Source organism: Moschus berezovskii, chromosome 4 (genome assembly GCF_049115385.1).
Source record: "Moschus berezovskii isolate FMDL1 chromosome 4, NW_MosBer_1.0, whole genome shotgun sequence".
Lineage (NCBI taxonomy): Eukaryota > Metazoa > Chordata > Mammalia > Artiodactyla > Moschidae > Moschus > Moschus berezovskii.
This window is the reverse complement of record NC_142463.1, coordinates 103,636,199-103,650,593: the sequence shown is the minus strand read 5'-3', so window position 1 is coordinate 103,650,593 and position 14,395 is coordinate 103,636,199. Positions and strand designations below refer to the sequence as shown.

General features: G+C 40.5%; 1 protein-coding gene across 2 annotated transcripts in view; it reads left to right on the top strand.

Moving 5' to 3' along the window:
• LOC129541147 (myomegalin-like) overlaps positions 1 to 14,395 on the top strand; it is a 65,277-nt gene that overhangs the window by 38,698 nt on the left and 12,184 nt on the right. For both annotated transcript variants that reach the window (XM_088835708.1, XM_088835707.1), the window contains exons 2-4: positions 8,410 to 8,557; positions 12,224 to 12,456; positions 13,719 to 13,770. In XM_088835708.1, the coding sequence (XP_088691834.1) occupies positions 8,436 to 8,557; positions 12,224 to 12,456; positions 13,719 to 13,770 (407 nt within the window). In that variant the 5' untranslated portion in view covers positions 8,410 to 8,435. The remainder of the gene's footprint in view (positions 1 to 8,409; positions 8,558 to 12,223; positions 12,457 to 13,718; positions 13,771 to 14,395) is intronic.

The following is a 14,395-nucleotide window of genomic DNA, read 5'->3' as shown; positions in this document are numbered from 1 at the left end:
GATTAAATCTGTCAATGACTGTAAGAACCTAATACCAGCTTTCTAGTTCCAGCTTACTCTTCCCTAAGACTTTCCTCATCATCTTCCCATCATCTTTTCTGTACCATAAAAGTAAATTCTACTTCAGCCTTTAATTTGCAACCCCAAACTCAACAATCAGTCTAGTAAGTTAGGGTAGAAGCCTTCCAAGGGACTCTCCCTACAAAGAATTGAAAATTGCAGGGGCTTCCCTGGTGGCTCAGTGGTACAGAATCCACCTGCCAATGCAGGAGACACTGGTTCGATCCCTGATTCGAGAAGATCCCACATGCTGGGGAGCAACTAAGCCTGTGCACCACACTATCGAGCCTGTGCTCTAGAGCCCATGAGCCACAACTACTGAAGCCGGCCCGACCCACGACTCATGCTCTGCAACAAGAGAAGCACCACAGTGAGAAGCCCGTGCACCTCAACTAGAGAGTAGCCCCCATTCACCGCAACTAGAGAAAAACCTTCACAGCAACAAAGACCCAGCTTACGGGGTCGCAAAGAGTCGGACACGACTGAGCCAAAAATAAAGAAAATTGCATAGCAAACGTGTATTCATGTTCATAAGGAAAACAAACTTTTTTTCCCCCAAGAAAAACCTAGATTCATTGTTGAATGTTACAGATATTTTGTCTCTCAATCAGCTCTGGAGGTAACTAGAGATTTTTCTTTGGAGGCTACAATAGAGGATTGTTGGCTAATAGGTCAGTTATATTTATGTGAAGGCATGTATCCTGCAGTTAAATGAGAGGAGTTAAGTGACAGTATATCTTGATTTGCATGGTGGCTACTTCAGTATACTCATTTCAAAATATCTTGAGCTGTGTGAAAACGTCAAACCTGGAAGACTTTAAGATTTACTATCAAACTGGTTTTTACTGCAAACAAGATAGTATGGCAGAGGCAAAGCAATAAGCCACATACATGTTAGATAAATGTAACTGAATTGAGATACCTAAAACAAACCCACCTTATATGGGCAAATTATTTTTTTTAAGGACACTAGAGCGATTCAATGGGAAAAGGAATATCATTTCATTAAATAGTGCTGAAACAACTGGATATTTATGTAGTGAAAAAGCCTGCAATCCTTACTTCGCAGTATACACAAAAACTAGTTTGAGTTGGACCATAGACCAAACCATACGAACTAAAACTGTAACATTTTGTAAGAAAATACATGAGAATATCCTGTGACCTGATAGTAAGCAAAGGTTTTCCAAATATGACACAGAAAGGAATAAGTAAAAAATGCAATGATGACAACTTTGCTCTATTTATGGATAACTATAAACTACAGCAAAAACAACTTTTTAACAACATTAAAAAGTGTTCTCATGAAATATACCATAAGTAAGTAGAAAGGCAAATTACAATGGAGAAAAATAGTTACAAAAGATATCTGACAAAGACTGTCTCCAGAATATATAATGAACTCCTACAATTCAGTACTAAAAACTGAAACACCCATTTTTAAAACAGGCAAAAGCTTAAATACACTTTAGAGAGGAAGATACAGTAATGGCCAGTAAGCATATAAAAAAAGTGTTCAATATTATTATAAATATTAAAACTACATTGAGATACCTCTCCACTCAGTAGCATGGCTAAAATTACAAAGTCTGAAAATATCAAATCTTGGTGAAGATGTGGACAAAACCAGAAGTCTCATCCGGGGATGTAAATGTTATAATCACTTTGATTTGACAATTACTTATACATTTAAACATAAATTTACATAAATATCCTTCTGTTCCTGTGTTTTGCCGGAAGTTTTACTTTCAGATTCAAAGGATTCCTTAATTAAAAAAACACTTGTTACATACAAATAAACAATTTCAATATTTAAAAGAGGATTATTTAACTTAATTTCAATATGCAATCATTAAAAGAAAAGAAAAATAGAAACAACAGAAAAGAGTAACAGCACGCACGTCACCAAATCTGGCCGATCAACATCCAGACGTAAACAGTGTGCTGGGAAGTCCCGAGTAACAGCAGTCTGGAGTCCCAGTTAGAAGAAGGGCAGTGCATCCACTCCACAAATGAGACTTCAAATTGCCGTTTCCAGGGCTCCCACTTATAATCCCAGGCCACAAACTGATGTTATCAGTTTACATGGAAAAATGCAGCTCTGGTTTTACTATAACATTTTTACAATGCTGTTTGTGTCACCTTGTGAGTCATAGGATTTTGTTAAACCCCGAGCAATTGGCCAGACCTCCAGGGGCTCAAGAATTCCAAGACTCACTCCCTTTCTTTTTTGAAGTACCACTTGATTTGCTGTGCTTGCAGACAGGCACGGAACCCAGGCAGGTTAGAAGCAAAGTCAGAGGCCTGCTCTCCTGCTTTGAAGCCTGAACAAGACTTCCTCTATTTTAATTTCCCTAACATCCCAGAAACACTTCATTTAGATATTCTTCCAAGAGAAATACACATGTTCATACAAAAAGAAGTTGTAGCAAGAATGTTCCTAGCATTTTAAAAACTATTTTATATTGAAGTATAGCTGATTAAAAATGTGATAGTTTCAGGTGGACAGCAAAGGGGCTCAGCCACACATATACATGTATCCATTCTCCCCCAAAATCCCTTCCCATCCAGGCTGCCACATAACACTGAGCAGAGTTCCCTTTGCTATACAGTAGGACTTTGTTGGTTATCCATAAATACAGCACTATGTACACGTCAATCCCAAACTTCCTAACTGCTGCTGCTGCTGCTAAGTCACTTCAGTCGTGTCCGACTCTGTGTGACCCCATAGATGGAAGCCCACCAGGCTCCCCCGTCCCTGGGATTCTCCAGGCAAGAACACTGGAGTGGGTTGCCATTTCCTTCTCCAATGTGTGAAAGTGAAAAGTGAAAGTGAAGTCACTCAGTCGTGTCCGACCCATAGCGACCCCACGGACTGCAGCCTACCAGGCTCCTCCATCCATGGGATTTTCTAGGCAAGAGTACTGGAGTGGCTTGCCATTGCCTTCTCCGAACTCCCTAACTATGCTTATCCAAATTCTTCCGCTCTGACAACCATAAGTTCATTCCCTAAGTTTGTGAGTCTGTTTTGTAAATAAGATCATTTGTATCATTTCTTTTTTAGATTCTACATATAAGTGATGTCATGATAGTTCTCTTTCTGACTTACTTCATTCAGTATGACAATCTCTAGGTCCATCCATATTGCTGCAAATGACATTATTTCATTCTTTTTTAATGGCTGAGTGATATTCCATTGTATATATGTACCACATCTTTATCTATTCCTCTGTCAATGGACATTTAGGTTGCTTTCATGTCTTGGCTTTTGTAAACAGTGTTACAATGAACACTTGGGTGCATGGATCCTTTTGGACCATGTTTTTCTTCAGATATAAATAAACTGTGGAAAATTCTGAAGGAGATGGGAATACCAGACCACCTGACCTGCCTCTTGAGAAACCTGTATGCAGGTCAGAAAGCAACAGTTAGAACTGGACATGGAACAACAGACTGGTTCCAAATAGGAAAAGGAGTACGTCAAGGCTGTATATTGTCACCCTGCTTATTTAACTTATATGCAGAGTACATCATAAGAAACGCTAGGCTGGAGGAAGCACAAACTGGAGTCAAGATTGCCGGGAGAAATATCAATAACCTCAGATATGCAGATGACACCACCCTTGTGGGAGAAAGTGAAGAAGAATTAAAGAGCCTCTTGATGGAAGTGAAAGAGGAGAGTGAAAAGTTGGCTTAAAGCTCAACATCAGAAAACTAAGATCATGGCATCCGGTCCCATCACTTCATGGCAAATAGATGGGGAAACAGTGGAAACAGTTGCTGACTTTATTTTTCTGGGCTCCAAAATCAGATGCTGATTGCAGCCATGAAATTAAAAGACTTTTACTCCTTGGAAGGAAAGTTATGACCAACCTAGACAGCATATTAAAAAGTGGAGACATTACTTTGCTAGCAAAGGTCCGTCTAGTCAAGGCTATGGTTTTTCCAGTGGTCATGTATGGATGTGAGAGTTGGACTGTGAAGAAAGCTGATCCCCAAAGAATTGATGCTTTTGAACTGTGGTGCTGGAGAAGACTCTTGAGAGTCCCTTGGACTGAAAGTCCATTCTAAAGGAGATCAATCCTGGGTGTTCATTGGAAGGTCTGATGCTAAAGCTGAAACTGCAATACTTTGGCCACCTCATGCGACGAGTTGACTCACTGGAAAAGACTCTGATGCTGGGAGCGATTGGGGGCAGGAGGAGAAGGGGACGACAGAGAATGAGATGGCTGGATGGCATCACCAACTCGATGGACATGAGTTTGAGTGAACTCCGGGAGTTGGTGATGCACAGGGAGGCCTGGCATGCTGTGATTCATGGGATCGCAAAGAGTCGGACTAAAGGAATCAAAGTAGGAAAATTTAATTTACCTGGAATTTGTAGATTTCCACTTTCAGTTGTGAATGGAGTATCTGTGGCAAACCAGCTCACTCTCTGAAAACAAGTAGATAAAATCTGATTTAAAGGAATTCTACTTGAAATCTTCAGAAAACTACCAATGCAGTCAGGACTTACAGAGCCAGTTCTAGAGAGAGGCTCATTGGAAGAAAACTAATTCTCTGCCTTTGCCCCTCAGGGCATTTGCCAGTTCTTGGCAAGGAACAAGAGGCTGAGAAGCTAGGTAGAGGGCAGATGCTAAAGAGGGGGAAAAAAGTAGCAGCACTTTGGGTAATCTCTTGGGGTCAGGGATGGGGAGTTCAGTTCAGTTCAGTCACTCAGTCGTGTTGGGCTCTTTGCGACCCCATGGACTGCAGCACACCAGGCCTCCTGTCTATCACCAACTCCCGGAGTTTACTCAAGCTTATGTCCATTGAGTTGGTGATGCCATCCAACCATCTAATTTTCTGTCATCCCCTTCTCCTCCTGCCTTCAGTCTTTCTCAGCATCAGGGTCTTTTCAGATAAGTCAGTTCTTCACATTAGATGGCCAAAGTATTGGAGTTTCAGCTTCAACATCAATCCATCCAATGAATATTCAAGACTGATTTCCTTTAGGATGGACTGGTTGGATCTTCTTGCAGTCCAAGAGACTTTCAAGAGTCTTCTCCAACACCACAGTTCAAAAGCATCAATTCCTTGGCGCTCAGCTTTCTTTATAGATCAACTCTCACATCCATACTTGACTACTGGAAAAATATAAAATAGATAGGCAATGGAAATTTACTGTGTGACTCAGAACTCAAACTGGGGCTCTGTAACAACCCAGAGGGGTGGGAGGTAGAAAGGAGGTTCAAGAGAGAGGGGACATATATACATCTATGGCTAATTCATGTTGATGTATGGCAAAAATCAAACCAATATTGTAAAGCAATTATCCTTCAATTAAAAATAAATTTAATAAAAAGAACATAGATCATGTTATAAAGGGCAAAACATGGTAGGAGATGGAATTTGGATTGAAAACAATTTTATAAAATGTAACAGTTAATGAAAAAAATAATTGATGAGCTAGGAAGCCAAATATATAAGAAATTCTACCAACTCCCAACAGGATAAAAATGCGAGCCACATCTAGGTACATGGCTGTGAAACTGCCGAAAATCAAAGGCAAACAGAAACATCATAGAAATGTCCAAAAGAAAAAAATTTCACATTGTATTCATTATTAAAGAACTAAAATACTATAATTTCCAAACTACAGTTTAGTCCCTCACAAAATATCCTTCAAAGGGAAGGTGTAATAAAGGCCTTTCCAGATAAGCAGCATACCTTCACTAGAGGAAATACAGAAGGTAGTTTTTTGGGCAGAAGTTAGGTGATCCCGGAGGTTTCCCTGGTGGCTCAGACAGTAAATAATCTGCCTGCAGTGCAAGAGACTCAGGTTCAATCCCTGGGCCAGGCAGATGCCCTGGAGAAGGGGAATGGTGCCCCACTCCAGTATTCTTGCCCGGAGAATTCCATGGACAGAGGAGCCTGGAGGGCTTCAATCCATGGGATCCCAAAGAGTGGGACACTTTTACTTTCACTAAGTGATCCCAAGAGAAACAAGGAAATGAAGGACATGGATTGAAGAACACTGAATAGGTTTAATACGTAAGTAAATCAAATAAATATTACTGTTCAAAACTATAATAATGTTGTTTTTCGGTCTCTAAGTGGTATCCAACTCTGCAACCCCATGGACTGCAGCATACTGGGCTCCTCTGCCCTTCACTATCTATTGGAGTTTGCTCAAATTCATGTCCTTTGAGTTGGTGATGCTGACCATCTCATCTTTTGCCACCTCCTAGTTAATATGGTAAAGTGTCCGCCTGCAATGCAGGTGACACGGGTTTGATCTCTGGGTTGGGAAGATCCCCTGGACTAGGGAATGGCAACCCACTCCACTATTCTTGCCTGGAGAATCCCATGGACAGAGGAGCCTGACAGGGTCGCAAACAGTGAGACATGACACACACCTCCTTTTGTCATCAGTCTTTCCCAGCATCAAGGTCTTTTCCAGTGAGTCTGCTCTTTGCTTCCGGTGGCCAATTATACATCAATTTAAAAACAGATAAGTACTGCCCACCCCAAAAAGAAAATTGTAACAAGGTTGCTTGTAATGAACCGCTGTCACACAGATGCTAGGTGGTGTTAGTTTTTCCATTTCATAGCTATGACTCTCCTTTCTGATGAGTAAATTAAACTGTTGAAGTGAGGACCATGCGAATTTCTTATCTTTTGATCTACTTTGCACATTGAATACCCTCTAATGTTGATGCTAGAATATTAGTGATTGCTAATGAAAAGCAGCACATTGTACATTATCATACACCTGTGCCAGCCTGGTTTGTACCATCTCAAGTCAAATTGCTATGGCCTAGATCTTACTGGGTTCTGTCAAGGGCCATTTTCAATAGACTTTTTGGCAGCACAGGCAACTCTATTAAGACCTAAGTGAAGGAATAAATAAATATGTTAGATTTTTAAAATCAGCACCAACATAAAGTATCCATTAATTATATTAAAGGAGATAAAATATTTTAAGGGCTGTGATAAAGTGGAAAGTAACTTGTAGATCCAGAATTCAATTGAAAATAGACGTTAGTAGTATAATGTTTATACAGATTTTTTTTAAAAGCAAAAACAATCATCTGTAAATAGCAAAGTTGGATGAGAGTGGTAATTTGGAAAGTTAAAATTGACTTCTTGTTAAATGAAACCCCCTACACGTATCCCTACTTCAAGTGAAAGACATCCAACATTGCTTTACTTTGAGATATATCAATAATTATGGAATAAAAAGATTATGATTAATGAAAAATTATTATGCTTAATTTATTAGTCAAAACATAAGCTCCAGCTTTTGATTACTATGCTCTTAGAAGAATATTAAAAAGCAAAATCTGGAGAGTTCCCAAACAGAAATGGTAGGAATCACTAGAAGTCTTAAAAAACTCATTTAAGAAAAGCCACAAGAGTTGTTTTCATTGAAACTATCTTCAAGAAAATAAAAGGTGTTGAGAAAATATTGTTTGGTGTTTTCTTTTTTAAAAATATTCATTTATTTAGGCCACACCACATGGCCTGTGGAATTTCCCAACCCTGGAATTTAACCAGGGTCTCCTGCATTGCAGGCAAATTCTTTACCAACTGAGCTATGAGGCAAGAGTGATTGGCTGGTAGTATCAGCAAAAGAATACACAGATATTAAAACTGGCTGGTGAGAGAAGTGGTCTTTATTGATAGAGACATCCAGAGAGAAACAGCCTTGTGTTGAGTGTGGCAGGCCATCAGGAGGCAAGGCTGCCTGAGGTTTTGTAGCTACCTCCACATTCTATGTATGATTATAATTTGCCACCAGATACTCTGAGTCCTTATCATGGTGCTGTTGTTGAGTCCCAGTTACTGATATTTGAACTCTGACATCTCAAACTTTGTTTCTGCCTACATAATTGTCAGAAGTTAGGAATGATAGAAAGGCTTTCTGGTTTCTGAGGGGACACTCCCAAGGAACTTTATCTCAACTGTAAGAATCAAAAATACTTGTCCTCTAGCCCAGTTTAATGCCCACCTGTTTCCATGTGTTTACTTCATTGTTTGCTTGTTTTTAATGCTAAAATTTCTCTGAACCCTCCTCTTCCTCCTTAGAGCGGCATCTGCCCCTATTTGCTGCATCTTTTCTCAATCCCAGTGGATCACCATGGTTCTCATGGCTGATAAAGAACTCTTCAGGGGAGCACATTGTAGGTTTCATTGTTTACTTCCTTGTAGCCTCTGCTTTTGTGATTTTTATGCTCCTGGGGGACCGTTCTTATAATCCAGCCTCTTTAAACCATTATCTTGTTTTGATTCCTCTAGGTAGATGTGGAAGAGAGGCTAGTCATTGTGGATACCCAGATGCATTTCTTCTCTCTTTCCTTTTGACAGGCAGCAAGAGGTTTCTTTGTGAGAAAATGCTCCAACTGAAGCCTGGGATGCAGCAGCCCTTGGAGAAGAAGGGACCTTCTGAGAGGAGAGTGAATGAGCAGAAGACTCAGCCTAAGAATGCCAGATTCTCCTCTATGTCCCTCAGCGAGTAAGAGACTCTTTGTTTCAGAGACTATTATAAGCAGGGTCTGTATTCAAGCTATGTACCTTAACTGTAGGGTTTTCTCTTAAGACCAGCCTGGAAATTCTTTAGAGAAAAGTCTATAGTATTTTTATTATAATTACTTTATATTATTCAGAGAAATTTGGTTTTATTCTAATTTAACAATGCATGTTGTTGTTGTTTAGTCGCCAAGTTGTGTCTGACTCTTTTGCAACCCCCTGGACTGTAGCCCACCAGGCTCTTCTGTCCATGGGATTTCCCAGGCAAGAATACTGGGGTAGGTTGCCATTTCCTTCTCCAGGGGATCTTCCCGACCCAGGGATCAAACCTGAGTCTCTTGCATCTCCTGCTTTGGTAGACAGCTTCTTTACCGCTGACCCACCAGGGAAGCCTAACAAATACATATATATACCAAATATATGATCTCATGTATACTTGAGATTTCATGGAACTTTTCCAGTCACGTGAGTGATGTCTTTTTTCTGCATTGATGGGAGCACTTAAGAATCTCCTGTTACCTCATATGTTTTGATGGTGAAAAGTTGACCCATATTAATGCTGAAGAGGTGGAATTATACAGAGGCTCCTCCATCTCTACTCCATTCTCTTCAGAAGCTCACATCCCTGGTTTCTAGAATAGCAATTTGTATAAGCTTAATTTTTTTAACTTCTTTTTTATTGAGGTGCCATCAGTTTATGACATTATATAACTTCCATGAGTACAATCTTATATTTCCATTTCTGTATGCACTACAGTGTGACTAGTGCAATTTCAAAAATAAGCTTACAAAATTGCCAAATAATGGCCTGATCGCTAGATTTGTCAGTCTATCTTTAACGGCCACTTTCCTAAAATTTTTCAAAGACATTCAATTAGTGTAGAATTAATCTATTATGTAATTACCTGTGAGCATCAGTTATTGAAATACTAAATCATCACTAACTTGGTTGAGGATCAGCTTTGAAGATGGTTCAGGTTTTTCTTCATACTCCATTGAATCTCTGTTAATATGTAACACTTAAATTTCACTGACCCAGAAAATAATGTTAAAGCTAAAATAACTTGAGAATTATTTTAGAACTGAGAACACTAAAGCCCAAAGATATAGTTGCTTGATCACAATTGCACAGTAGACTTTGGCAGAAATATCAAAATGCTGGGCTCTCAGTTCACAAAGCCTCCACCCACTTTGTCAAATGCATTTAAAATTTTTATATTCTCACAATCATTCTTTTTTAAAAATAGACTTTGTTTTTAGAACAGGAAGTTCAGAGCAAAATTGAGCGGAAAGTACAAAGAGCCCCCATCTACCTATCCTTGTCCCTGCACATGCATAACCTCTTCCCTAGTATCAACATCCTGTACCATAGTGGTGTATCTGTTGATATTTGTTGCAATCAATGAAAATCATTATCACTCAAAGTCAATAATTTACGTTCGGGTTCATTCTTGGTCTTGTACATTCTATGGGTTTTGACATAAGTATAATGACATGCATCCATCATTACAGCATCATATAGAATGAGTGTTCACTGCCCTAAAAGTACTCTGTGCTCCACCGACTCATCCTTCTCTGCCTTCTAATCCCTGGCAACCACTGGTCTTTTTACTGTCACTACAGTTTTGGCTTTTCCAGAATGTCATATAGTTGCGATCATATGCTATCTAGCTTTTTCAGACTGGCTTCTTTCACTTAGTAATATGCATTTAAGATTCCTCCATGTTTTTTAATAGCTTGACTGCACATTTCTTTTAAGAACCAAAAAATATTCCATTTTCTGGATGTACCACAGTCTTTTTATCTGTTCACCTACTGAGGAACATCTTGGTTGCTTTCAAGTTTTAGCAATTATGAATAAAGCTGCTGTAAACATTGTGTGCAGATTTTGATGTGGGCATAAATTTTCATCTAATTTGGGTTAACAGTGAGGGATGTGGTTACTGGGTCATATGTACGAATATGTTTAATTTTGTAAGAAACTGTCAAACTGTCTTCAAAGATAGCTATAAATAGCATTTTGTATTCCCACCAGCTATAAATGAGAGTATCTGTTGCTTCACAGCCTCACCAGCGTTTAGTATTGTCAGTGTTCTTATGGTCACCATTCTAACAGATGTAGTAGCTTAGTGTAAGTGAAAGCTACTCAGTCGTGTCCGACTCTTTGTGACCCCATGGACTTTATAGTCCATGTAATTCTCCAGGCCAGAATACTGGAGTGGGTAACCATTCTCTTCTCCAGGGCATCTTCCCAACCAGATATCAAACCCAGATCTCCCACATTGCATGCAGAATCTTTACTGTCTGAGCCACCAGGGAATCTCCTAGTAATAGCTTACTGTTTGTAGATTTTTTTTTCATGATGGCCACTCTGACCAGTGTGAGGTGATACCTTATTATAGTTTTGATTTGCATTTAGTAGTAGCTTACTCTTGTTTTAATTGGCAGTTCCATGATGACAATGATGTCTTTGAAAAATGGGCAGAAGACCTAAATAGACATTTCTCCAAAGAAGACATACAGATGGCCAACAAACACATGAGAAGATGCTAAACATGGCTCATTATTAGAGAAATGTAAATCAAAGCTATAATAAGATATTGCCTCACGCTGGTCAGAGTGGCCATCATGAAAAAATCTACAAACAATAAATGCTGGAGAGGGTGTGGAGAAAAGAAAGCCTCCTCGCAGTATTGGTGGGAATGTAAATTGATCCAACCACTGTGGAGAGACCGTATGGAGGTGCCTTAGAAAACTAAAAGTGAAACTACCACTACCATATGACACAGCAGTCCCCCTACTGGGCATATATACCCTGAGAAAACCATAATTCAAAAAGACCCATGTTCCCCACTGTTCACTGAAGCATTGTTTACAATAGCCAGGACATGGAAGCAGCCTAAATGTCCACTGACAGATGAATAGATGAAGATGTGGTACATATATTCAATAGGATATTGCTCAGCCATATAAAGGAATGACATTAGGTCATTTTTAGTGATATGGATGGATCTAGAGTCTGTCATACAGAGTAAAGTCAGTCAGAAAGAACAAATATTGTATATTAACACACATATATGGAATCTAGAAAAATGGTACAGATGAACCTACTTTCAGGGCAGGAATAAAGATGCAGATGTAGGAAACAGACATGTAGACCCAGAGTGGGAAGAAGAGGGTGGGACGAGTTGAGCGAGTGGCACTGACATATGCATTACCATGCGTGAAACGGGAGCTAGTGGGAAGCTGCTGAATAGCACAGGCCGCTCAGCTCAGTGTCTGTGATGACCCAGAGGGTGGGACGGAGGTTCACGAGCAAGGGGATACATGATACACATAACCGATTCACGCTGTTGTACAGCATTCTAAAGTGATTATACTCCAAATAATTAATTAATTGATAAAGTAGAACTAGAAAAGAAAACCATTTTTCGAAGTATGGGAGCAGGGGAAAAGGTGATTTAGAAGTAATCTTTTACCCAGAGACGCTCTTTTATTTTCCTTCCTTCATTCCCTTTGCCACATTGCAGTCACTAAACACCAGCTAGAATTCTGCGAGGGGACTCTGTTGGTGAAATTCTCAAAGCATCTTCTGCCGAAGCACCATAATCTATCAGTCACCCCTTTCTACCCTTACCACTTCCCACTTTAGGAAATATTCCTTGATTCAGGATCAGGCTCGAGAGTTGACCCACCTGCGGGAAAAGATAAGGATTGGGAGGGCTGTCTCTTCCCTTCTCGTCCAACATGTTCAGAACGCAGTGAAGACCTTTGAAGAGCTCCTCAGCAGTAGGAAGATTGACTATAACATGGAACAGCATTTCCGTGAGCAGCTGGCCAAGGGCAGCCAGCTGGCAGAGAGCCTCGCCAGCAAGTTCAACACAAGTAAGCCAGCCCCAGGGCTCAGGAGGGCCCTTAGTCCCTCCCTTATTCTCACTCCCAGACCTACACTCATTCACAAGTGACATTTCAATCTGGTGTCCTGTTCTGTAATCACCATCCTGGGGCCATGGTAGAGTCAGGGCTGGCTGGTGAGAAGCAGCAGAGAGGCACACAGGGTTGGGGATGCCAGGATGATTACCAGCTACTCTGTGTCTCATGGCTTATGGCCGCTATGGCAGGAGGCATCACTGGGGGTGACAGCATGTATCTGAAACTAATTGGTAGGAAGAGGTGGAATGGGGCAGCTGGTTGCTATGAAAAGAGTCCTAAACTAGGGATCTAAAGACTTCTGCTCTAGCCTGTGTGTGTTCATTACTAGTTCTGGACATGTTCATATTTCTTTTGATATCTGTTTCCTCACCTAAAAAAATTTAGATCAAATAATACAAGCCCCTAACTCTTGCATGATTGTTCTTAGGATCAAATAAACAATCAGTGCACTTGAAAAGAATGATAAGAGAATCGTGCTGATTTGGGAATTGTTTAGAATACTGTTTTTTTTGGTATGTTTCGGTTTTTTCATCATGACACATGAGGGATCTTAGTTCCCTGACCACAGATTGAAAACACACCTCCTGCATTGGAAGGTGAAGTCTTAACCACTGGACTGCCAGGGAAGTCCCTGGGAATGGTCTAGGCACTCTATGTGTAAGTACCTTTTGTGGGAATGTTTATTATTTCAGAAGCCAGTTACGTAGAATATTGCCTAGAGACCTGAGGGCACATAGTAAGAGCTGGTTTGAGGCCATTGTGCAGGCTCCTGATGGCAGATGCAGAGGTGGGACAGGATGGCTGTCACCTCTGTGGAGACAAGTTCTGCATAAAAACTGATGGGACACACAGACATGGGACTGGGACCCCGCCCCGTGGCAGGACTGGGAGGCTCTGGCTGGGGTGATCGAGAGGCCAGCTGGACAAGTACCCCATGATCTGTGGGAAAAGAGACATTTTCAACTGTTTACTCTGACTCAGGGCAGAGCAAGTAAAGGTGACTGATGATCTTTGAGGTGGGTTCAGGAAAGTTTGCAGACATGTTCTCTAAACACTCAACCCAGTGTCTCCCGAGAAAATTAAGAGAAGCCTATACTTGAGCATCAAGCAGCTATGTGTCTCTGACCCTGGAGAGAGAACCCAGTGTGTGCTTGTATTTGGTAAATGAGAGCTGTTTAAAGTATGACTGCTCCTTTTCTCAATTTGGTTTTCAGATGACTGTATAAGTAAGAAGAATCAAAGAGAACAGGTGCTGCAGAGACTCAGGTAACTCCAAATTTTCAGGGGCTATGAAAGATAAAATCTAGTCAAGAATCCAGAGCAAGGGCCAGAAGATCAGTGGAGCAGCAGCTCTCTCACCCCATGAAAACTAAACAACTGACTATACCATCAAACCATTGTGTGTCATTAGTGACAAGGTGATCTTATTTCCTGTTTTTTTTTAGTTTATTATTCTTCTGGTTCCAAGGCTCATATTAATTCACTCATTTACTAATGTAGTAATTTAACCTAACTCTCCAGTCTCCCATCCTCCCAAGGATCACCTCTGGTCTCCCCTAGATCTTTAAAACCTGGAGATCATATCTGAAATCTTTAAGAGTGACCCAACAAATGCTGGCAGATGTTGAATGGCTACAAATTTCTTTCAAACAAAAAAGATTTATATTATAAATATGACATAGATTTATATTATGTATGACTAGGGAAAGTAGAAGTCACTCAGTTGTGTCTGACTCTATGTCCAGCCCTTTGTGACCTCATGGACTATAGCCCGCCAGGCTCCTCTGTCCATGGAATTCTCCAGGCCAGAATAACGGAGTGGGTAGCCATTCCCTTCATCCAGGGGATCTCCCCAACCCAAGAATCAAATCCAGGTCTCCCGTATCGCAGG